This window comes from Amblyomma americanum, chromosome 5, assembly GCF_052857255.1.
Source record: "Amblyomma americanum isolate KBUSLIRL-KWMA chromosome 5, ASM5285725v1, whole genome shotgun sequence".
NCBI lineage: Eukaryota > Metazoa > Arthropoda > Arachnida > Ixodida > Ixodidae > Amblyomma > Amblyomma americanum.
Genome location: NC_135501.1, coordinates 210,003,650 through 210,029,473, shown reverse-complemented (window position 1 = coordinate 210,029,473; position 25,824 = coordinate 210,003,650). Strand labels below are relative to the sequence as shown.

At 48.5% G+C, this 25,824-nt stretch overlaps 2 protein-coding genes across 9 annotated transcripts in view; one reads left to right on the top strand and one right to left on the bottom strand.

Annotated features, from left to right (window-relative positions):
• Nucleotides 1-18,274, bottom strand: part of LOC144135547 (uncharacterized) — a 37,831-nt gene extending 19,557 nt beyond the window's left edge. Inside the window, exons 1-9 of one of the 2 annotated variants that reach the window (XM_077668188.1) lie at nt 18,012-18,273; nt 17,887-17,932; nt 14,399-14,592; nt 13,392-13,439; nt 12,431-12,589; nt 9,676-9,714; nt 7,524-7,643; nt 3,172-3,231; nt 610-921 (exon numbers count right to left, since the gene is read on the bottom strand). In XM_077668188.1, the coding sequence (XP_077524314.1) occupies nt 610-921; nt 3,172-3,231; nt 7,524-7,643; nt 9,676-9,714; nt 12,431-12,589; nt 13,392-13,439; nt 14,399-14,592; nt 17,887-17,932; nt 18,012-18,021 (988 nt within the window). In that variant the 5' untranslated portion in view covers nt 18,022-18,273. Of the gene's footprint in view, nt 1-609; nt 922-3,171; nt 3,232-7,523; nt 7,644-9,675; nt 9,715-12,430; nt 12,590-13,391; nt 13,440-14,398; nt 14,593-17,886; nt 17,933-18,011 lie in introns of both variants that reach the window. The other variant, XM_077668189.1, reaches the window with a different exon arrangement.
• Nucleotides 18,275-18,643: 369 nt separating this feature from the next.
• LOC144133583 (coiled-coil domain-containing protein 85C-like) overlaps nt 18,644-25,824 on the top strand; it is a 31,374-nt gene continuing 24,193 nt past the window's right edge. For 2 of the 7 annotated variants that reach the window (XM_077666775.1, XM_077666770.1), the window contains exons 1-3: nt 18,644-18,769; nt 20,678-20,972; nt 23,988-24,239. In XM_077666775.1, the coding sequence (XP_077522901.1) occupies nt 20,727-20,972; nt 23,988-24,239 (498 nt within the window). In that variant the 5' untranslated portion in view covers nt 18,644-18,769; nt 20,678-20,726. Of the gene's footprint in view, nt 19,474-20,674; nt 20,973-23,987; nt 24,240-25,824 lie in introns of all 7 variants that reach the window. The other 5 variants (XM_077666774.1, XM_077666776.1, XM_077666772.1 and 2 more) reach the window with 5 other exon arrangements.

Here is a 25,824-nt window from a genome sequence, read left to right as displayed (position 1 = left end):
AGTCAAATAAACCCCTAGGGTATGCTCCCTCATCAAGCTCTCTCCACATCGTCTTAGTTAATGAAGCACTGAATTTGCTTGGCACGCGTCGGAAAGAGTGAGAAAGCGCAAAGGCAGTACAGGAGAAAGAACTGACACACACAGACGCTGATTCTCGGCCATCACTATTGCCTTTCGGGAAACCAACAGACACTGTCCACTATTTACGATAGGCCAGTTCTTTATCCGAGACCTGGATAGATGGATGGCTGAGGCATAATTATCGCATTTTTCGATTATAACGCATAGTTCGCAAATTTCAGAATTTTGCACTGCAAAAATTGCGCCTGCGTTCCAAGACTCGAAGGATGTCGCATTATCAAACACTACAAAAAGCAGCGAACTCGCTCAGTTTGCGAAGCATACCATATAATCAAAAAGTGGCTTATCTTTCGCTTACTGCACAATCGCTTAGTGTACAATCCTTTTTAATTCGCCGAAAGTCCGCAAAGATAACCGGTTGACAGCCATCGCCTGTGGTGTGTGTCACTTCTCTCTCTCTCTCTCCGTGCTCCATCCTCTTCTGATGTCCGCGCTACACTGTGCCTCTTCAAGTGTTACGCAGCTCACCCGACGTTCTTCGGGGGCTGAGCTTGCTGCGGGACTTTGTTACGGACCGTGTCGACGGCACACGATTGCCACTGCGGTCCGGGGCGGGTTCCTCGGCGGGTTCCTCCACAGGTTCCTGGGCAGGTTCCTGGGCAGGTTCCTGGGCAGGTTCCTGGGCAGGCTCCTGGGCAGGTTCCTTTGCAGGTTCCTCGTCAGGTTCCTCGAGTGGCTGCTCGTCAGCGCTTTCCTCCTCTCCTTTGCCGCGTGAGTGCGCACGGCCTTTTGGTGTGACCGGTGGTTGGGGAGGGCGTTCCGGATGCTCGTCGGTGGCCACTGCAGTGTGGCGCCGCCATACATTTTGTTCTGATTCCTCGTGAATTTAGCAAAATTCAAATATACATAGATGGAACTCAGGTCTCGGAGGTAGAAAACTTCCGCGTGTTAGGGCTACGAATCAACAACAAAGGTAATAATGCCATAGCGATTAAACTAAATTCCACGTGCAAGCAAATCAGTAGGATGACTGGCAGGGTATCTGGCAAGCACGGTGGACTCATGGAAAAGGAGACATTACGCTTGGTGCAGGCTTTCGTCATTAGCCGAATGACATATGCTGTGCCCTACCTCAAACTGCGGCAGAGCGACAAGAAGAAATTAGACGTAATAGTCAAAGCGGCCATCAAGAAGGCGCTTGGACAGCCCTCCAAGACGTCCACTGATCACCTTCTCCACCTAGGAATGCATAACACGCTGGAAGAGCTACTCGAAGCTCACCAAACAAGCCAAATAATGCGGTTATCGACGACCAAAGTTGGTAGACGAGTCGTCGAGGATCTGCACATAGCGCTGCCAGCAACAACAGAAGACAGAGGGGACATTCCCAAGGACTGGAGAGAGAAACTACTAGCACAATCAAGGTAGGAGAGAAGCCAGAGGTAGAGCGATACAGAAGTATTACGGGAGCAAAAATGGCACCTATTATGTAGACGCGGCGGGCCCTACGCAAGAGGGCATCTGTACCGTCACGGTCATACACGAAGGAAAGGAGGTGGATGGACTGTCGGGGAAAACTATTAAAGTTGCGTTAGTCGAGGAAGTGGCGATAGCGCTGGCAGCCACTCACTCCGACGCCACGCACATAATTTCTGATTCTCAACACGCCTGTCGAAATTATATAAGAGAAAGAATAGCGCCGCTTGCCAGCAAAATTTTAGCGAACGCGCAACATAGCTCAATGCAGGGAGCAAAACAATTGGAGTGGGTGCCCGGACACCATGGAATAGAAGGGAACGAGGCTGCTTAAACAGCCGCCCGAGCGTCTCTTCCCCGGAGTTCCGCTGAAATCCTAGACTCTGTCGGGGCTCCTGTACCGAATCCGCTTACCGCATGTGCGGACATTAGTACAGCATATCTGCGCCTCAGTAGGCAGACGTTCCCAGAGCCCGCCAAGGGCCTGGATAGAACTGAGCAACGACACCTCAGAAGGCTGCAAACGGGGTCGTTTCTAAGCGCTGCGATTCTAAAACACATAGACCCGACTTTTTCGGGGTACTGTAAATTATGTGAGACGTGGGCGGACTCATATCATATGGTATGGGCCTGCCAGAAAAATCCGCAAATAGAGAGAATAAATAAGCCGACGAGAGAGGGCTGGGAGGCGACCTTGTCCGGCTGCTTGGACCTGGAGTCCCAGAGGGCTCTGGTCCAAAGAGCGCGGACAGCGGCTACCGCCAATGGTGTCCCTGAATGAGGACTACCACCCAGGCAAGGGAATGGTGAAACCCTCCACTCTCCTCTAAAACCCGCCCCAGTTTCACCTTGACCATTTCTCGTGACGAGTGTTCAGAGCATCCGACCGTCCTCAGACTTTAGGGTGCTGAAACTTTTGCCGCTCCCAGCGGACTTGACGAAGCAGCGAGATAAATTGCGCTGAACACAGGAATGCAGTGAGCAACAGCTATTTTCGTTCACGCTGGTTTTATTTGTACGCACTGCGATCCGCTCCATGAGATCAGAGCATGGCGGTTACACTTTACCATTCGCCGCAGCCAAAGCAGAAATTGAATTTATTACATCAAAGAAACCTATAGTTAGAGTGCCAGAGTATACTTCCCTCGTGTATGCATGTACTTATTGCTATATCTGGCTGCGCTAAGTGTTTACTGTCGGACAATGGTTCCTGTTGGTCGATGCAGACCCCTCTGCCACTGGTTATCGCCCGCTGCTCGTGCAACGTTATCTCGGGCTCGCACACAGGTCCGTGCCACAGCGGCGCCTCTCATTCACACCTGCGAGCCGCGCAACCGATTTCGGCAGCACAAGGAGAGCGGGTAAGGAGCGAACGTCAGCCTCCCTGCAGTCAGCTCTTTTTCCAGCCTGCCAGGTGCCGCCTCTTCACCCAGTTCAGTTGGGGACCCTGAACGGCTTAACGCCTCTTGTATTGACTGAAACACGTGCTCTGTTTTGAGACACTCTGCAGAACCTGGCGGTCACGGTGAACGCTGTTTTTCTTTTTTTTGGTAAGGCGCAATTTAGGCTTGGCCAGCCTTAACTACAGTGAGCATGTGCAATGAAGCGCAGCACCTTCTTTCCGTTTCCCTTTGGTGCTGCGGCCCTTGGTCGTCGCCCGGCGGCGGGTAGTCGCTGCAAAGGGAAACCAAAAATTTGAAGAAATGATTTTAAAATGGAAGGAAATTAAATACCTCACTTTCGCTTTGTAACTGTTATTTTTCATTTTATTTGAGCAGAAGTGGCTTCGATATACGTCCGCTACAAGGTTTCGGTGCATTAAGTAGCGCATGATCCCTACGACGTGCGTGTTTTAGAACGCAGCTCTTAAGCGCTCCTTCCCGGCTTGCGCAGCGTCTGCGTGTGACTGGCAGGGCTAATAGAGACATTTAGAAAAAGGTGACGCTATCGGTTAGGTTCCGGAAAATCTGCACGAACTTAATGTGGGAATGTACAACTACATCCGTATCTTCCTCACCTGGAGAGAGGCACACATCTCTCCTTAAAGGATATCACGCTTGGCAGCAAGGGCACCCCGCCAGAGTCGGTGTTGTCTCGGATCCTTTTTAACACAGCCATGATAGGCCTCCCGAAGAGACCCGAGAAGATAGAAAGCGCCTGTATGCAGACGACATCACGCTCTGGATAGACAAGGGCAGCGACGGGCATATTGGGGAAGCCTCGCAGCAAGCAGTGAACGTGATAGAAGAGTACCTAGAAAGCAAAGGACTGCAGTGTTCGGCGGAGAAATCGGAACTGCTAGTGCTAAGGCCCTCCGGACAACTGCGGAGGGTGGCAGAACCCAAACACGATATACCGGTCGGGGGAGCCAGCATTCCCAGGGTGCAGTCTATACGCATTCTGGGACTCTGACTGCAGGAAAACGGAAGAAACACTGAGGCTGTTGCGAGGCTGGAGAGCAGCGCGCAGCAAGCATGCAGACTCATTCGGCGCATAGACAGCAAGGACGCTGGCATGAGAGATGCAAATCTCCTCAGACTGACACAGGCATTTGTAATCAGTCGCATACTGTGTCGTAACTGAAACCCAGCAAAGAAGAAAACTGGGTGCACTCAACCGCAAGAGCACGAAGACAGCACTGGTACTGCCGATATCCGCGTCCACCGAAAAGATGAAGAAGCTTGCAGTCTGAAACACACTCGACGAATCACAGACAAAAACGGGAAGGGGTATACTGGACAAGGTAGGCCTCACAAGCGAGTGCGAACAGGGAAGAAGAGCGGGCATTCTCGGTGATATAGAAGACAAGATCAAGATTCAGCCACTTCCCAAGAACATGAATCCGGCCTTCCCTGAAGGGAGGAGAAGGGATCGAGCGGAAGCCTCGCAAAATAAGTGCGGGGGATGGGCGGGCGTGGTGTATACGGACGCAGCCGAGTGCCGGCATCGGAAGGCTGTGGTGGCAGATGAAGACAAGAGCATAAAAGCTGAACTGTAAGCGGTGGATCTCTTGTCGCGGCATAGGAGGTTGCGATAGCTCTTGCGTCAGTCCAGAAAGGAATTAAATTGGTTATTAGTGACTCGAAGAGAGCTCTACACAACTTCAGCAGAGGCAAAGTCTCTGCAGAAGAGGTTAGGATTGTGGAGGCGGGAAAATGGTCTGGACACCCGCCCATCAAGCCCTGCGAGGATATGATGGATCACACGAGCTTTCCCGAGGACTCACTTGCCGGACGAGCTCAAGCTCTCCTCCAAACGAAGTGATAGCAACACAAAAGGATAGGATGCTCACCTATCGCGAAATCGCGCAATACTACAGATTGACTAGAAAGGGATATCCGCAAGCGGATAGCAAACTTGGTAAAAATGAGGAGACACCTTGGAGGTCGAGGCATTTCCAAATCCATGGATTTATATAAAATATATATCCAGGGTAATTCAATGCTAGATGCAAACACTGTGACGGATGCGTGAGCATGGTACACATGGTCTGGACATGCCCACGTTACAAAGACAACACACGCACACCAGACTCATGGGAGGCTCTGATCCACAACCGAGAAGGCCAAAGAAACATCGTCAGGCCGATGCCTAGCTAGAGGGAAGAGGACAAAGTCCTGAGACCCTTCGATTGATTGACACTGAAATAAAGTATTTTCATCCATCCATCGAAGCGAACAGCAAACACAAAAGAGGACGCCGCCAAGGTTTGCATCGCGCCGCTGTACGCGTCCGTTCAGTGCGACAGCCTTGTGCGACGAAGCGGCACAGTAGCTTGAACGGTAGCTGAAGCATCTTCCAAGTTTTATGCCTCAAATCAAGCTGCGCTCAAATTTCGCATTGTGGAGTAGTTCGTTAGCGGCTCTTCCGAGGTGCGAGAGTCCTTTCCCAGAACATGTCTATTTAACGCAAGAGCGCTAAGGGTCCCCTTCAGCGGAGAGCCCGGCGTCGTATAGTTGGAGTTTAGAGAAAATCCGGATTGGTCGAGATGTCATGAAGTCACACAGAGCTGCTCAATCCAAAAGTGACTGAAACATCAGGTAAGCTGTGAACATAAGTAAGCAATATGACTCAAACGTCATTGCGGCATGTAATGTAAATTAACTACACCAAAAAGAAAATTGGGGTACTTAGGTGCTGTATCATGAACTAATCACGCGCACAACCTGGACATATTTCTTATTGTGTAAATAGTTTGTGTGTATTACTTCTCCCCCTATCCTCTCTTCCTGTCCCCTCACCTCTTTCATTTCATTTCTCCATTCCGCCTGCTATCCTTTATTTCCGCTGTCCCAGTTCAGGTGCCTCAGTATCGATGGCAGATGCCGGGGCTAGCAAAAATGTCATCCTTCCTTTTTATTAATATTTCAAAAAACCACTACTACTTGGATGGGCCAGCCCCCTTGGCGCACATTCGTTCGGCTTGGCTCAAGGGAGGCCTCTTGTCCGACAATGTCCGCGAAGTGGAGCGCTACGAGGACCCCTAGGAGCGGAAGGGATCCACTAACGACGAATTTTCGCACTATAATGCTATTTTCTCACGTTGCCACGATGTAGATGTGCACTCTTGCGTCTCTAGTTTCAGCTTTATTTTGACCTGATCCAATGCCCTTTGTGTTCAAGAAAAATCACCCTCACCGCCGCGTACTTCATGCCCACCTTACACTTTGAGCAATGAATGTTATTTTCTTGACGCTCTGTTTTTTATTCGGCCGTCAGTTCTTATGGCCTTCCCTGCGCTCTGTCTCTCTCTTGTTTGGCTTGTTGGAGACCTCCACTGCGGCACCTCTTTCTTCCTTCACTCCCTCCTTCCTGCCTTCCCCTATGGCGTGGTCGGGTGTCCACCGAGGTACGTGAGACAGTTGATGCGTCGTTTTCTTTGCTCAAAAAACCCATTTGAAAAATTGAAAATTTGTCTTTTGAGGAAACGAAATGGCGCAGTAAGTATCACTTAGCTCGGGGGACACCCGAACCGCGCCACAAGGGAAGGACGAAGGAGGGGGTGAAATAAGAAAGAGGTGCTGTAGTGGAGGTTGGTTGGTAACAACTTTATTCAAAAGTCCTGCAGAGCTTTCGCAGACGGGGCCTTAGGTCTCCCACGTGGGGACGTCGAGGTGTTGCCTCGCCGTCGCCTCGCGGGCCTGCTGGACGGCCCAGAGTTGGTCACCGAGACTGGGGCTGCGCAAGGCAGCGGCCCACCGCGGCGGGAGGGTTCCGGAGTTAGCACCGTCAGGGTTTTTGCTACAGTCCCAGAGCATGTGGGGTAAAGTTGCTATAGCAGTGTGGCAGACCTTGCATATATTCGTCGGGTATGTTCCGGGGTAGAGTCTGTGGTATTGTGCCGGGTTGGGGTACGTGAGCGTCTGCAGTTGTCTCAGGGCCACCGCGTGCGCCCTGTCCAGCTTGTCGTTGGGCGGAGGGAAGGTTCGGCGGGCCAGGCAGAGGGCCTTGGTAATTTCGTTGCATGTGGTCAAACAGTCTTTGGTGCTGTCCCATGGACGACGGCCGCCGGCGCGGTTCGCGAGCTCGCGCGCCTTGGCGTGTGCCGTCTCGTTTCGGTTGCGATATGTGTTGTAGTGGAGGGCTCCGGAATAATTTCGACCACCTGGGGAACGTGCACTCACATCACACAGCACACGGACGCCTTTTTGCGTTTCGCCTCCATCGAAATGCGGCCGGGTTCCACTCGTACCGTTTACTTTTGCTTTTCATTCCACTTTGCGTTCGAGCAGTAAGACCGCGTCGTTGCTCTGGGATAACGCCGGCTGATACATATCGCTAGTTGATTCGCAGTGTAAAGCCGCGCCCACTCGGTGAGGGAACAGCGCGGAGACGAGACAACACTGAAAGTGTCTGAACTCCGATCCTAGCCTCCGTGTGTGTCCTTCAGTGGTCTCATCCCTGCGCTGTTCCCTCACCATGCAAAAGAACCAGCCAAATTCCCATTCCCCACAAGCACAGCTCACGTTCTGCTGCCGTCGTCCACCCTTCCGGCTCGTCGCTGACCTCTTCCTCCGCCGCGGTCTCCTCCGCCTCAGCCTTGGTCGTCCTCCTCCTCACGGGCTTCGTGATGCGTGCCGCTTTCTCTGCCGAAAAGAGGCGCGTCATGGGCCACAGACTGAGTTCTGGCCACACACGGTGCCGACCCGTTTCAAATGGTTTACGGCCCCGAGCATCGCCGCCGTCGTCATTATTCTCAAGTCCTACTTGGCATACTTCACAGGGGCTGAGAGGAGCCGTATTAATTTCGACCACTCGTTGTTATTTAACATGCACTGACATCGCACAGCACATGGGCGCGTTTTGCATTTCGCTTCCATCGAAATGTGGACGGGTACCATGACACTTCCACAGCCACCGCGGAAAATGATAGGGCTTAAACTAAACACCGAGCTAAATTGGGCAGTAGTGGACGACAGCAAAATGAGACCATAGTGTTGGAGCAAAATAAATCGACATATAGTGAGGAAAACCAGGTCAACGACACAACTTAGTCGGGGGTAACTGAGAAAGAACACGAATGATTTCAAGAATTTCATACCCGTACAGTAGCCCCTGGATTGACTAGCACGTGTTAGGTGGCGCTGGTCATCGAACCGGTAAAAAGAGCTGGCCGCTACGTATCATTATGGTATATTGTTGTTTAACGTCCCAAAGTGACTCAGGCTATGAGGGACGCCGTAATGAAAGGCTCCGGAAATTTCGACCCCCCGGGATTCTTTAACGTGCACTGACATCGCACAGTACACGGATCTCTAGAATTTCGCCTCCATGGAAATTCAACCGCTCCGGCCAAGATCGAACCCACGTCTTTGGGGTCAGCAGCCGAGCGCCATAACTACTGAGCCACCGCGGCGGCTTGTATCATGATCATTGCGTATCTCACTTGGTCACCGTACGCACGCGCACCAGCATGACTCGACAACAAAGCAAGGTGACATCAGATCGCACTGGCACTTCCCCCAACAACCTGCGCCAGGCAGACCATGTGAGGAGAAAAAAGCACGCATTGACGTGTAAGCGCATCCTCCACTCAATCTGTGTACATTCCAACAAGAATCCCTAAGTAACCAGTCCGTTACTGAAGACCAGAAGATCTCGGAAGGGGAGGGCAAGGGTTCTCCTTACGGGACGGCTGAGATGCAGCTAGGTTGTTTTTTTTTTTTCAAAGACGTTTCACTGTATGCCCTCAAAGGTAAATTATCCTTGCTGCGTGTGACGCGACGGCCTCTCTGTTCACTTCCTTAGCAAAGATTAATTTATTCATTTTCCTCAACAGAATAAACATCCCGCACAGATTGTAGGCTGATGTTCGCGTAACACGTGAAAATATTGACCGACATCACTTCACACCAATGACCAGCATTGCAAAGGTATCTAATGTCAATTTTTAGGCATTTATTTCAATAATGGTTTCTTCTGTGACGTCGAGCACTGTCGCCACTGCAGTCAACATATTCATCGTGACGCCATCAGCTACAATGAGCCAAAAACATTGACGTCACTCCATTTTTCTTCTCTTCACAGCGACCTCCTTCACCGTCAACACAGCACGCATGCGTGTTTTCTAAATGTGCAAAAAAAAAAAAATCACGCCAGGCGACATCTATGAAAGTGATGAGCCCACTGCTACCGTGCATTTCATAACGCTCCGTGATGAAATGGGGATAGACGAAATTCTGCAAATGCGCTTTTGTCGCGTAACACTGGGCGCCGTATAACTATATAGTGGTCGACCATGCGTTTCCAGCTGCAACAAAGTAGGCAGGACTAGTTTCTCGTTTGATTCTCGCGAGACACGTTTCGTGCATTCCATCCACGCACTCGGCGCCTGTCCTGCAGCCCTCGCAGTACTTGTATCTATAGAGACCTCCGCCATCTTTGTTATGACAGCAATGTCCACCGAGAAAGCACACGTTTAGAATTTCGCATATCCCTCCCCTATAGGGCGAATGAATGAATGAATGAATGAATGAATGAATGAATGAATGAATGAATGAATGAATGAATGAATGAATGAATGAATGAATGAATGAGCTGTTTATTTCAAAAGGGAGGCTCAAGGCATTTTCTTGGGGAACTGGGTATAGGGCGAATAAAAAATAATTTTTTGCTTACTTTTGTTCGCTCGCCTGGCTTCTGTATGACGCCCTCTCGCTGCGAACAACAAAGTTGTTTGTTAGAGGCATGAACGTTTCAGAGCCTGCCTTTGCAGGCCATCATCACCATCATCAACCTGACTACACCCACTGCAGGGCAAAGGCCTGTCCCATGTCTCTCCAACTAAACCTGTCCTTTGCCAGCTGCGGCCACTCTGTGCCTGTAAACTTCCTAATCTAATCCGCCCGCCTAACTTTCTGCCGCGCCCTGCTACGCTTCCCTTCTCTTGGAATCCACTCCGTTACCCTTGAGGACAAGCATTTATCTTGCCTTCTCATTACATGCCCTGTCCAATCCCGTTTCTTCCTCTTGATTTCGACTAGCATATCATTAACCCGCGTTTGTTCCCTCACCCACTCTGCCCGCTTCCGGTCTCTTAACGTTACACCTATCATTGGCTGGCTGCGTTGTCCTTAACTTGAGCTGAACCCTTTTCGTAAGCCTCCGCGTTTCTGTCCACACCGTTAAGATGCAGCTGTTGCATGCTGTTCTCTTGAAGTACATTCTCTTGGGGCCATGGTTCGCCTCAAAGTACGTGCCAGAAGGAACAAAGATTTGGCTTCAGCCAAGCGCAGGAAAATAATGCTGTGAAGCAAGCTTTGGCGAATATTTAAGATCGGACACCACTCTCGAAGGGAAAATGTTTGGCTGATGAAATTAAGTTTATTTTACTATTTGGAATTGTTAGGCACAACATGTTAATATCACCAGTGGGTAAAAAGCTTCGATAAAATGTTTTGTGATTTATTAATCGTAACGTCTTTCCTTGAAAAGTGGTAAGCTTGCCTCTTATGCCATCAGTGATAACTCGCCAAGAAAATTATGCACAGTATAATGCTTTTGAATGTATGCAGGTCCACCTATTAGCACTACAGAGAACTGAAAAAAAGAGGCTGTAAAGAGGCTGTAATAGGTTCGCAGGCAGTTATCGCAGAAAAGCTGAAGGCGTATTTTAAAATTGGCGTTTCGAAAGCATGACCATTCAGATAACATGCCACAGCATCAAAAGTGATCAGTGGATTTCAGTAATCCTAGTTCATTGCATTCCTTGGCATGTAATAAATAAGCGGGCAAAAATGTTCCCTGAGTGTAACTACATCGAAGTCGGGTAGCATTGAAAAGAAAAAAATTGCACATTTGAGATTACAAGAATCTATATACACAAGCATCTATATACACAAGAAAGCAAATTCCCAGAGAGCTAAATTGCTCCACACCTGCAGCACGGTTCTCCTTGAGCGTTTCCTTTGCCTTTTTAGGGCATGTAGCAGCTCTCCTTTTTCTTTGTTTTTTTCTTTCTATTTCATCTCGCATGGTGCAGGTAACAATTCCGCCCGTAAATTTTTGAACGTCACTATGTAGAATTATGTTTCTTTTTTTACAAAAATTAGAAGAATGTCTGCGGTTATAAAAATAAATAAAATTAAAAACGTCATTGTAGAAGAAAATTCGCAATTCAAGAGCGCCGGTATACCTTACTCGAGAACGCGACCTCACATACATTTATAAGGTGTTACTGCTGGGGCACAAAGTGTCATGTGTCTTAACCTATAAAAAAAAATCATTAAGAAATAATTGCTTTATATTTATATTTTCAAGTGATCTTTCATTCATATATTCAGACGGATTTGTGAGCCTAGCTGTGCGCAATGAAATAGCTTGCCCGTGGTTAGCTGCATAAGTAAAACTAGTTTTTGAATTTGGCTTAACATAATAACCGCCAGACATAACTGGAAGCCGCCGTATATATTGTAAAAAGATGTTCCTGCCCCTCCTTCATCTTTTCCCCCAAATCCGATTTCCTTCGATATATTCAGATCAATGTCTATTTTGTGCGGAATACTCGCATATATTTCATATGATGTGGATATGCCAAGATACACCGGGAGCCATCAGAAAGACCACAACTGGGCAGCGGGAGGGGATGCTGACCAGCTCACGCCTGGAAGACCGAAAAGCACTGGTGCAACGGGAGAAACAGGCGGCCATCTCCAATGGGATCGCGGACTGAGGAATCCACTCGCTATTTTTTTTACTCATAAAGTTTTATTCATTCATTCAACTGCGGCGCTCGCTTGCCGTGCGCATCCTAAGGGCGCATGACGACGGCGCCCTATTTTTCTTGTCATCGCTGGGATTTTCTGTACTATCTGCGAGTACACGCCGCCGGCTCTCCTCGTAATGAAGCTAGTAAGGCTTTCGCCTTTCAGAAATTCGTCTCCCAAACCCGGTAAGAATGCACCACATCAACCCAGACGAATTCGAGCCCGACTACTCAAAATGTGGCCACGACGGAACGCATCTTTCGGGACGGCCCCGCACACTCGCATAAGCGGGAGACCCTGCTGGCCAGCTCAAATCCGTAAGTACAAGTCCGGGTCGCGGCACGAGCCCAAGAGGTCGCCTTCAGCTAGTGACTCAGGGCCATCAGGTGGGGTCGACATCACTCTCAGTACCGATATTACCGAAGCTTTATGAAGGTCCGCCTTAATGGGTCCCTTCAGTGACCTGCATGCAATCTCCTCTTTGCATATATCACTTCGCAGACACGGATTCTGTCTTTTATCCTGTAGTATTATTATTTTCAATTATTTTTTTATTTTGTTGCTTCTAATCAATTTCATTGTTTAAATCTTAAAATTTTCGGCTCCATTCTTTCTATCATGCCAACTGGTCAAGAGACATCGCCCAACGGGGATTTCACACCACGCACGTGGCCGGGTGTTCCTCCGCTCTTCGGCCCTGGTCTCCGGCGTGTCCTCGACCCCCGCGCCCAGGTTGGAGGGCCGCTCGTGGTCGTGCGACGACAGGGGCGGGTCGTCGCCCCTGCTATCGGAGCCGCCGGGCATCACCACGGGCGGAGAGGGGCCGTCTGCGCATGCGCAGTGGCGGAAACTCTCCACTGGCGCTCCAAGGATCGCAGCTGATCGAGGGCAACTATTGCAGCTGTGGTACATTTTACCATGAAAGCATGCGAGAGATAAAAGCCTACTCGAACGATATTTAACTTGTATGATTGATCAACCCTGCCCATCAACATCCATCGCACGTGAGTGCCGATTAACTCTTACTCCTTATAGTCTTCTTGCTTAATCCTCAAGGACCGCGCTAAAGTTCCTACAAACAACGAAACAGGACGAAGACACAACACACAGCGCGAACTGACAACTGATCTTAAATGGAGCAGGATTCCTTTTTTACAGGGGGTATTTTTCCCCCTTTAATCATTCTATACCCAACAGGAGGCACTTGTGTACCCGCTTTAAAAAAGGGAATCGCGCTCCATTAACGATCAGTTGTCAAGTCGCGCTCTCTGTTCTGTCTTCGTCTTGTTTTGTTGTTCGTAAAACAGTTTCTTTTTTCAGAATCTGCAGAGCCACTATCCTTGGAAAAGCAAAGCCATACAGCGAAGGCAACTTGGCGTTACCGCTTAGTAAGGTATGGGTGGGGGCTAGCTTGTAATGTATTGTAAGACGAAAAGCGCGAAAAAAAACACACGGCGCTTGTCCTTCGTCTTTCTTGCGTCCGTGTTTTTGTTTTTTTTTCGCGCTTCTCGTCTTAAATGGCATTACCGCGAACGGTCGATTTTTTTGATGACATTGGGAACATGCCTCGCCTTTTTTTTTTCTCTGCTGCTAATAGATGCGCGCACGGTTCCGGCTCGCAGCACTCACCGTCGTCTTCTTTGGCGAGCGGCAGGCCCGTGCCCAGGATGTCCAGTCCTGCGATAGAAACGAGCTGCATGCTACCGGGGCAAGCTGCAGTGACGGGCTTCGGGTCAGCGTCGACCACCGTTTATACATAGGGCCTGAGCCGAAGTCTCGTCGCACGAGCGTTCTCGCATTGCGGCTCGCCTCCGCGGCAGTTGTCCAGCTCTCGCGAGGGCACCCATGCCGGACACACTGTTCTACGGCTACGTTGAGAGGATACACCTGCTGGGGTTCCCGTTTAAACATCACCGCCTTTTTCATTACTGACGAAGTGAGCCTGTATTGAATGGAGACGAGTCAAAGGACAACTCAGGGACGAGCTGAAATGAGCAGAATGCGTGAAACTAGCAGGCAACACACACGAAGCCTTTTCGGGCTGGTGTTGTAATCGCCGATTAAGACAGGCGCGGCATTCAGGACAAGCAGCGCAAAGAAAACGGGGACAATGGAAAAGACAACACAAACACTTACTTGTAAGTCAGCGCTTGTGCTGTCTTTTTCACACGTCCTCCTTTGTCGATCTGCTTTTCGCTGGAGAAAAAAAGGAACCAACTAGCCCCGACCGCTACCCTGACGGCTTTCAGGCTTCTCGGCAGCGCACAGCGCTGTGTGTGTGTGGTGTGTGTTGGGGGGGCTATCATAGTCATAGGACTATCATAAACTATCATAGTCTACATCCTACGGACAGTCTATAGAAAAGATATTGATGACAGACTATGTCTGATCTATAGAAATTGTGTACAGCATGGAAATTACCCCGTCCGATTAGACGAGCAAGGAGCCCCTTCCTCTGCCATGCACAGCAGACGAGATGCTGGATAACAAGACGTATGCATGGGTTGCACTGACGTCACTGTGGCTGCAGAACCGAAAGCGCGGCGGAGATCCACGTGGCACTGTATACAAGCGACGCTTAGCGCGTGACGTCAGCTATACACGAAAGGCCCTCCCTGAGAAGGGGTGGGACGCACGCGACGTGGTTGTCCTGAGCGCGATGGCGACGGCCAAGATGCCTCCGACGACCACGAGCGCCACGAAGACGCCGCCCACGTAGATGGCCGAGTCCGGGATGACCGCGTCCTGCCGCCGCTCCCCGCCGCCGCTGATGCTGCTGCCCAGCTCCTCGTTGGCGACCGACGAGTCCAGCAGCTGGGTGTCAGACACCCTGCGGAGGGAACGAGGAAGAAACGGGGTGCGCCATGCTTCGCTTCCCCCCTTTATTTTTGTTTAACTTTGTTGTCAGTTCTTATTAAGATACGCCATTTTCTTTAAATACGTTTTCCTACACCTTTAACCTTATATGTCACCGCTCTGCTTTTGAGCCACCAATCTTCCAATCGCCTTTTGCTAACTTAAACCGCAGATTATCTCTAAACTGTAGGGCCTCCGGAAGAGTGAATGTGCCTATCGCCTTTTGCTAACTTAAACCGCAGATTATCTCTAAACCGTAGGGCCTCCGGAAGAGTGAATGTGCCTGTATCGACAACCGGATGGATACCATCACATTTTAGTATGAGGTGTTGTTCTATTTTTTCTACGCATTTGCGACACGCGGCACATGTGTCATCTTCGTTAAATTTCTTTTTGTAGCTGCGCGTTCCAAGACACCCTGACCTAGCTTCAAAAAGGAGGGCACTGCCTCTTGAGTTATTTTAGAATGCTCCCTTCCTGATCTGCTTTTTCCAGTATCCATAGTGTTCTATACTATGCTTTTTTTCCATTTAATCTATCCAACTTTTGCCTGCCGCGTTTTTAACCTATCGTTTAATGCTCTTTCTTTCTCCGTCCTCGTGTCTGGCATACTTACTGGTTAGTTTCCTATTTTTTTTCCGCCATCGTGAGTCAACGCTCTATCTGTATAGACATTTAAATACCTTGGCTGCCCCCCTGTTATTGTCCAATTTCCTCAGGCGTTCTTCATATAGAATTTTACTCTCAGCTTCCCGGGCTTCGAACGATGCCCAGCCCACATCCCCCTGTACTGCCTCGTTTGTGGTTCTCCCGTGGGCACGTAGTGCTAATCTTCCAATAGCTCTCTGATTTACTTCCAATCTCGCATGAACTTTGTCCTTAAGCTCAAAACCGCATTCCCGAAAGTAAGCCCCGGCACCATTATTCCATTCCAAATACCTCTCTCTACTTCATATTTGTTGCACCTCCATAATGTCCTATGTTTCATTTTCCCGGCATCTCTTCGCCCTTTTGCCATAATAGACTGTTCGTGCTTTTCCGTGTACATCTGCCCTTCATTTAGCCATGCTCCGAGATATTTGTATTCGGACACTCGGGGTATTTCATAGCATTGTATTGTAAGCAATTGATTAACCAATTAACCAGAGTTTGCAAATCTTCCTGGCTACCTGCTGAACAGTACGATATCATCCGCATAGGTTAAACCCGGTAGCCGTTGCTCAACAACCTTTTCGCCTGATCTGTACGAAGATTGCCTCCTTGTAGCCTTCTTTCCATATTTATCATATAAAGCATGAACAGCAGCGGTTATAGACGACAACCTCGCCTTAATCCTTTGTGCACATCGGCAGTTGCACTTTATCTCTTCCCATGTAATCTCAACATTATTTTCTCGGTATATTTCCCGTAGAAAATCAATTACCTCATGACCGATACCTACATCTTTTAATATGTTCCACAGGAGTTCTCTGTTCACGTTGCCGTATGCACCGCTTATGTCCAAGGAGGCTAAATACAGAGGTCTGTATTGTCGACGTTTCGACCGCGGTGCGGTCGAAGAAGTGCCTACTTCACTCAACCTTTTCCCTGCGGAAGCCGAAGAACCCTACTTCCGTAACGCCATATATAGAGTTTCTTGGAGTAAGTGAAAAATACAAGAATTGCACAGATTTCTACACAGATGGATCTAAGACAGCACTCTATGTAGGGAGCGCGATAGTGCAAGGGAAATGGGAAAAAGTAGTCAGGCTGCCTCAGTGCGCTTCAATCTTTACAGCAGAATGCTACGCCATTGCTCTAGCTGTAGAACAAATATTGAAGAAAAACATACAGAACAGTGTTATCTTCAGTGACTCCCTCAGCGTAATTACAGCAATAAACCCCAGAACTGCAACTGAACCCTTAATAGGAAACATAATACATAATGTAATACGAGCTGATTCACAAGGACATACAATAAAGTTTTGCTGGGTTCCCAGTCACGTGAGCATACCGCATAAGGACTGCATCAAGTCAGTCCAGAATAAATTGAGAGAAAAATGGCAGGCTTCTTGGGACAACGAGGTTAACAACAAGCTGCACTTTGTAAAACCTGTCCTGGGTGAATGGAAGACCTGTAGGCACCAGGAACGATTTATTGAAGTAATTTTATGTCGTCTCCGCATTGGACATACACACATTACACATAAATTCTTACTAACGAAACAAGACAAACCTCGTTGTGAAAGATGTGGAGACGAACTAACAATAAACCATATTTTATTCTCTTGTGCAAAACTCGAAAAACTAAGAAATAAGCACTTTACGAAGTTTTATAATGAATACATACCTTTACACACAGCGCTGCTTTTAGGCGAAAATGCCATTGTTAACATATCCTCCGTTTTTAGCTTTTTAAAAGAAGCAGGTGTTCTTCAGAAACTGTAAACTTTGATCCACAGCTTTGCTTTAAAATAAGATGCATTTCAGCCATTTTCTCATTCCATGAGAAGAGGGCTGAGGTGGTTATTTGAATGGTTGGGAGCCTCAGGATCTTTTCCCAGCCAGGGATGGCTACTGAGGTTATCTGACCTTCTTGAAAGCGTTTATTTTTAGCCATTTATAAAATTTCTTCTTTCTCTTATTACTACCAGAACGAAATAGCAATTTAAGTCCTCTACACAACCATGTTTCCTCCCGCCTACAGAAAAGTGTTCATATACCTTGAGCCTGGCGCATGATAGCCTTAGCTGCTTATGTGCCATTAAACCCAACACACACACACACACACACACACACACACACACACACACACACACACACACACACACACACACACACATACACATACACACATATATATATATATATATATATATATATATATATATATATATATATATATATATATATATATATATATATATATATATATATATATATATATATATATATATATATACGGCTTTCTGATGAAGGCCGTCCCACGGCCGATATTTAACGAAGTACTTAACAAAGCAGGAGTCACAAATACCTTCACATTTTTGTTCGACTGTTTTTTTAAGTCACTGACATGATGGCAGCCTACTTTCAGTTGCCGTAGTTTGTTCACCCACGCTGTCGAGTGCGATGGAAAACTCTAAACGTGCTAATAATTATCTTGCAACACTGTCGCATGCTTTCGACCGTGTGACGCTCGTTCAACTTCTGCGCTAGTCGTGCACAGAAGCTCGGCACCCGTCGCCTATCGCAGAACGGAAATAGGTATACTAGTAAGCTGAATACTTACGCTGACGCTTGTGAAAGCTGCGACTGGGATTGCTCGGTGGACTGCGCTGAAAGGGAGAGACAGAGCGCCATACGCAACGGGGAACGCTTCGTGAAAACAGAAATGAGGGCCCCTCTGCCACTTACTGTCGTCCATGGCATCAAATGGGCCGCCGCACTCGCAGCCTCCGCGATCGAGCACCCGGCAGCTCTTCGTCTCTCTCTTTCACGATCGACACCGATCATTCAGCTTTCTCTTTCATTTCTTTATTTTTTACTCCGATTATCCGCAGTAATTACGTCACGACCGCTTTTTCAGCATTGTCCTTGACAAAAATCAGCGGTGATTTAGCGCGCTGTAGCGCGCGAAGGATGTGCGAAGGATGCGGACCCGCCTGCAGCGGCTGGCGGGGAAGTGCCGTTCGGAAGTGTGGTGCATGCCGCTTCTCTAGCTTTTGGACAGAGCACCCACGAAGTCCAGCGCACGATTTATCGCAAACTGGGGCTTAAGTTGGACGCCCAAGGCCACACGCTTCGATGACGGCGTGACCCCAAGTCAAATTGCCGGGCTCTCGCGAAGAAAAAAAGAAGAAGAAAAGAAGACGCCATGTTTGCCGTTCTGTCAGCCACAGCCACCCCCTTGCAAAGAAAGAGAAAACTATTTGCACAAAATAAGAACCAGTTTTTGTAAAAACAGTTGGAAATATTTTGTGTGCACTTCTAAAATGAATGACAAAACATTCTGTAAGAACTTATACTGACAGACGAGGGTTAATGCTGCACGCTGGACGGAACAGCTGCATACCTTCGTTTTTGTTGTTTACGTTTCGTTGCCATGTTGACCGTATGTAAATACACGAATAGGATCGAAAACCTCACGCAACCGCGGGACACTTCAGAGACACGTAAGTCACGTGTAGCTGTCGATCGGCGTTGATTCCAGTGCGCACGCTTCGAGTACTTGGTAGCGACCTGATCGTGCCTGTTTTTTTTTCGGCGCACCGTTCGTGACACGTTGTTGTGCCGCCGCCGCTCTCCCTTGGCGCGCGACGAGATTTTTCTGCTCGCTCGCTTACTACCTGTTGCTGGCTGGCACAACTCGTGGTGGTCGCGATCACTGTTTATTGCGGTTTGTGCAGCAAACCTCACGGCGACATTGCACCCCCCCCCCCCCCCCCATCATCGTTGGCGAGGTGTCGCGTTCTGAAGGCGCGGTCCTCGGTGTCAAAAGTTCCCCGCGTCGGGGCATAACCCCCACCGTTCAGTTCGGCGAAGCGGGCTGCGGAGAGCGTGATCGCTTTTGCTTTTATTTGTTGGACTTACTATTTCAAACTCGTATGCTGCGCGCTGGTTCCTCACGCTGCCGGGTCTCCCTGACCTATTTGAATTTGGAAACTGTGGTACACGCGATGTTGAAAACCACGATGGGAGAGATTGTCGCGGCGAAGCTGTGAAGAAGCAATAAATGTACCGGGGGTTCCAAGGAGCAATTACGCCGAGCCGGCGGCGGTGCGGCAAGTAAGTACGCGCGTGTTCGCAAACCTGAACCGAAGTGACCTGTGCCGTCCGACGCGCTCTGCTCGACGACCGCGGCGTCTCCTGCTTTCACGTATGCTTTTCACAATATCCGGATCGCCGCTTTAGGCCGTCTGCCCCATGTGTACTGCAAAAAACGCGTGACAAAGGCCGATTTCGGTCCCTTTCTGAGGTGTTTGCCAGTGAACTGTCTGCCGCTACTTTCGCGCAGTGACAGCTGCGTCGAGTTTGGTGCCCTCGTTACATTTGTACCTTTCACAAAAAGTTATACGTACAGGATTTGCTTGCTCGCGGGTATACCATCTAGCACGTGATTATCGTTTGTAGAAGACTGAGGAGAATTACATCTTTCTCCTGTTCATAACGTTGCGAACTCTGTGTATTACACCTATATTTTTCTCAGGTCTCGCATTTCTGTGCGAGTTCATTTCGTGACGGTAAATTTACAAGTGCGATGTAGGTTAGTAAACATTGGGTACACTTAACTTTACTGTTTAGCTCCCTGCAGCGTGCCTTCACCAGTACACAAAAATCCGAGGCAACTGAAAGCTGTCTGCACCTGCTAAAGCGTGGAGTGAAAAACTTTGCAGTGATTGCATACAGTAGTTGATGCTGCTTGGTTCTGCTGTCTTGAGTTATACGCTTGTAATGGTGACTTGGCATGAATGACTAACAAGAACTGTTTATTTATAACACTTGCAGAGTCATTTGTTGAAGCTCTTTGTCATCACAGTGCTCACAAAACACGCCACTTGTTTAAAGAGAAGTTATGTGCTGAATGGCACAAATTCTTGCATTTTCTTCTTACCATGTTGCTGTCATAACATGACAAGGGAGCAATTCCTGATTATTGCAAATATATTCCACCTTGGGAGATTCCCCTAAAACATAGACCAACACTGTCGTAACATGTGACCCACACATATGATAGTACCATATGCCTATCATAGAAGCTGGCCTGGTTTCAGAATAAAGATTACCCAAAATTCTTCAGCCATGGCAGTTGTGACATTTTATTTTGAAATCTTGACATCTTTCCTGTAACTAACTGGAGGATTGCAGACACAGCTACCACATACAAGATCTGGCGTCAGCTGTCAGTAGTGCCCTATGCCTTGTAAGGAGTCCTGAGCAGTTCTCTTGCCAGCTCACTGGTGACTCCACAATTTGCAGGCTTCTAAATTTCAGGGGCTTTGCAGCTCATGATTGAATGGAAGTGCATTAAACTGCACAGTAGCCCGTGTCTGACACAAGCACCCAATTCTTTTTCCTAGCAGCAAGCTGCGGCTGGTAACTAACCAAACGGTCTCCAGCTCCAGACCATGAATGATCCGGAACACAGCCAAGGGTCCAGAAGGTTGGGACAAGCCGCCAGCGGCCAAGCCATTGAGCGGCCCCGATCCGCAGGGCATGGCCACCGTGGCGACACCTAGGGGTCGACCCAGCAATGAAGAACTACTCCGCAAACCACCCCAGGAGATCCTCCGCTGGCTGCAGAAAGTTGAAGCGGAGAACCTCAAGCTTATGTTCGACCACGGGGCAATGATGCAGGATGTGAACCGCCGCATGCAAGTGAGCACAGGGTGCCTTGGTATCATGTGGGTTGGAATGTTGTTGCATTACTGAATGCATTATCTTGCAGTTCTGCTATCAGTGCAGGCAAGGCAGTGGTGGCAAAAGCACAAAGACTAGGCATGAAAAATTATGTTAATTTATAGAACAGGGTGCCATAGATAACGGTGGGCCCTATGTACTTACCCTGTGGTAGTAGTGCAAAATAAGATAAAGAGTTGTTTCAAGCATGGATTGCTTAATGACATGAGATGGTTGCTTCTTTATGGTTTCTTGTCTATTGCGTGAACAGCTGTTAGTGTATCCAGTGGTGCAGTGTATTCGGCGATGGTGCTTCATCAGGCATATGCTGAACACCTTTCCTCGTCAACTTTGGCAGTACCTTGTAAGCTATCAGTGACTCTTGCTCTTGCATTGTGCATACTAGTTCTGTCAGCATAAACAACTAAACGAACAAAGATGGCATCAGATTGCTTAGGTACATAAGGCTGAAAAATCTGTTAATTCCTGCCACTCCCGTCCAAGTTGCAGTGAAAAAATGTTCCTAAAGGCAGGTTCGGCGATTGGACCAGAAAAATAGCGCATCATGCTGTGAGCCACGACTGAGAATAGCTGCAGGAATTTTAGTGCAATTCAGCGAAATCAAATTTATTTCTGTGTTTTCTTGCAGCATAGTAATACATTTATTGAGTTGTATATAAAGGGAAGTCCCAGGTTATGAAGCACTGAAGTTAACAATTGCAACAATCATGGGCTTAACAAAATCCAATTTTCTTTTTTTTGTTTGCATTCCACCAGACAGCATTGCGTGATTCCCTGCTTCTGAGCCTCTCGTGCCTTAGAGCACTGCACGGGCCCGGACCGGGTAACACAGATTTTCTTCGGGCCCGGGCCGAGCCAGGGCCTATTGGAAAGCCCGGCCCAGCCTGTTTTTTCTGGGCCCAGTTGGGTCCCTACCCACTGAAATCTTTCTCGTCACACCAAAGTCCCACTTTCCTTCATGTCGGTGGCCCATTCAGAGGTGAGGGGAGGAAATCAGTCGACCACGCACTGCTTCCTCCTAGTAAACTTACCCGTGTATCGGGATGATTCTGCCCATTTCGCATTTATTTATTTTTTCCTCTAGCTCTTTGACACCCGAGCGGAGAGAGTATTTACTGCTGCGGTCAAAAATGTTCAGGGGTGAGGCGAGTGTGAAGGTGGTGACAGAAGCAGACCACTTGGTGGACACAGAAACGGGGAAAACAGCTTTTTTTTTTGCCCATCCCATCTGTGTGTGCTTGCATGCGGGTGCAGCTTTCAGCCACCAAGTGCAGTTGTCGGACCCTTTGACAGAATTTCCCAGTGCCCCTGCTGGAGGCAGAAAGGAAGAAAAGGAACATAAGAGGGAAAAAAATGATGGCAATTGCACGTGGTGATGCAGATGATGAGTACTAGCTATGGAGACACAGTCCAATTTCAGTTCCAATCATTCATTGTCACTACCACTCATGCAGGCTGCTCGGGCTTTCCTCCGTGTTTCTCGTCCTCTGCGCATCTGAATTCCGCGAAAGCCAGTGCGCGGGGACTCAAGATAACAGGACAAGAGCTATTTTCTGCAGAGCTTTCCAATGTATTCTCTCAAAGCCAGCCCCCTCCCCCTGCCTCCAGCTGCTCCCACCCCTGCAAAGGCCCCGTACGGGCGCCTGCCCGCATGTATATGGTTACACGGACCATGCACCACGGTTGGCAGGCACTCTTACTCGCAGATGCATGGTGGCAGTGGCGGCAGCTTCGAAGACCACGACACTTGGTGTCCAAGCCCGCAGCTCCCTGCTAGGTCCCTTGTCATTAAAAGGGTCGTGGGCACTCTTTTGCCAAGTGTGTCAGGAGTGTTTTATAGCTTTCGTTCTCAGTTCTTCAAAGCCTGTAGCATTTGCGCGCCTTTCCTTTGCGTCGCTGTTTAATGGTTTAATGGTAGTGGTTTACGGGGTTTAACGTCCCGAAGCAACTTGGACTATGATGACGCCGAAGTGGAGGGCTCCGGATAATTTAGACCACCTGGTGTTTTTTGACGTGCTCTGACATCGCACAGTACACAGGTCTCCAGCATATCGCTTTCATTTAAATGTGACCGCTGCGGCCGGGGTCAAGCCCGTGTAATTCGGGTCTGCAGCCGAGCACCATAACCACTGAGCCACGGCAGCGCCACCTTGTACATTGTACACTATGCAAGAGATATAGCTGGATAAAATTTTCTTGCTTTATCATTGAGATTTCTGATGGCTTGTACCTCTATAAGCCACTCTGTTGCAGCTTGAACAGTATGCGAGGAATATAGATTTACAGAATTATCTTGCTTTATTATTGAATTATCTGGGTGTAGTCAGGCTGATGATGATGATGATGATGAAATCGCTATGTTGCACCTTTTTGTGGTTTTTGATAAATGGCTGTAGATAAACTATTTGTACTTAGTAGGAGTTATTATGTTCACTACACATGTGATTTCATTTCTGTGTATATTATGTGCATGTGATATTTTCCAAATGTGAGTCTGATTGTACACAGAACGCCTTGTTGACCAAACAGGGGCAGTTGCCTCGTCAAGTTCTTCTGACAGCAGCTTTTTGTGGCTGTCCCCTCCTTTCTAAGAAAATAAAATAATTAATTTGACTGGCCAGAATAAAGGCAACATAGTCTCTTGACCCTACATGAGATACCCTACAGTCTTTGGTTCTCTTCACCCGTGATCTGACGGGGTAGTGAGAGCTATGTCTCTATGTGGCCAGGTGCCCTTTGGCACGTGACCCGGCTGTATGGAACCGATCCGGGCCTACAGCGGCCTCCTGTAGGGCTGGGCCTGGGCCGGGTAACATATGGAGTCAGCGGGCCAGGGCTGGGTCGGGCCTCGAAAAGTAGGCCCGTGTAGTGCGCTATTATGCCTACTCTTGATGGTGGGGGTATTGGTGCAAGATGGCTACTTTTTGAATCATATCTTTCTTCTCTCTTTTTATCCGATTCTCCTCACCGAAGGTTCACCTGATGGAGATCCGCAACCTACGCGAGGTAAATGAGCGGTTGCAGCGCGACAGCCAGGAGCTGCGTGACCTCTGCTGCTTCCTGGACGATGACCGGCAAAAGGGGCGCAAGCTTGCACGTGAGTGGCAGCGCTTTGGGCGGTACACGGCGTCCGTCATGCGCCAGGAGGTGGCCGCCTACCAGGGGAAGCTGCGTGGCCTGGACGCCCGCCAGCAGGACCTCATCAGGGACAACATCCAGCTCAAGGTGGGCTCAAAGCTCATGGGAAAAAGCTAGCAGAACAGACTGCTTATTGACTGCGCCACAGGCGGTGTCTTCTAACTAGAGGATAAGTGCCCGCATTCTTTTTCCTCGCGCCTTAGAGATATATGGCCACCATGGCCCAGAGTTGCCAAAACGCCAAGCTTCTGCTCGGCTTTCCTCCAGGACCAGCATGCATGCTGCTTCAGTGAGTTATGACAATTCCCATTCACAATATCTACAAAGTGAGTTATGCCAACTATGCAGAAGATTAATTTATCACTTATTATAACGACGTGGATAAGATACACAGGGAACCACAAATGAGATTGCAGCACTGGGAACGTCAGTCATGAAGCTTCCTAATCCTGTGTCAGGAGGATCGCAATACTATGAAAACTTATATAGTGACTCTACCCCTGAACAGTTGTAGACGCCCCATTTTAATGCCTTGTCTAGCCTGCCACAAACTGTGCCACAAATCTGTAGCGTCTTGTGGCATTGATAAGAAATTTTTACCGTGCTCTGAGGGCATAGTGTACAAAATACCTCTGTCCTGCGGTCAAATTTACATTGGTCAAACAGGACGGTGTATTAACACACGACTGAAAGAACATCCTAACTCATTAAATTCTAACCGCTCCACGAATTTAGTTCATCATTGCCGAGAGTGTCAATCATGTTTTCGTTCCTTGTACTATAGTGACATATTGTATAAACACGCCGATCAATTGACCAGGGAGATCGTAGAAGCCTACAAAATGAAAAAGAAACCAAGATTGTGCGTCAGCAAACCATCCCCGCTCCTGCGTGACAGTGAGGTTGCCTATCTTGACCCAACATAGTGCACGTGCCTTATAGTTTTAATGTTTGGTTGTTGCCTGTTTGCTGTGATTAAACTTTAGTTGAGAGTCAGCACTTGTCCTGTGTTTTCTACCCTTGAAGTCTCCGTTTACCACGCTGTTATGTTTAAAAATATATATCACCAACTTGCCCGCCTTGCAACCTATATCTATGCCAAAGAATAACTGCGTTGCTATTATTAACGCTTTTGTGGCACCAGTCACTCATATATGGGGGACGACTGCTACTTCAATCGCCCACGGAAGTGCAGGGGACAAGAGACCTCACTGCACACATTGCAGCAATGAGAGCAGACGACGTTGCTCTATGTATGCTCTGGTGATGTCACGATAGCATTCAATATGGGGGTCACTGCCGGTGGGAGGAATTTCCCGTTCTCAATTTTGATCGCATTTTTTTTTTAATATAGAGCGCGTCCAGGGCAGTTAAATTTCGGAAACTGACTTATAAGCTCTTGTATTAGTTACTGAAGCACAAAACTGCAATATGGAGAATGACCATGTCATGGCCCCTTTAAGGACAGCACAGCAAGCCATGGAAAGGAAAATGATAGGTGTAATGTTAAGAGACCGGAAGCGGGCAGAGTAGGTGAGGGAACAAACGCAGGTTAATGACATCCTAGTCGAAATCGAGAGGAAGAAGTGGGCTCGGGCAGGGCATGTAATGTGAAGGCACGATAACCGCTGGTCCTTAAGGGTAACGGAGTGGATTCCAAGAGAAGGCAAGC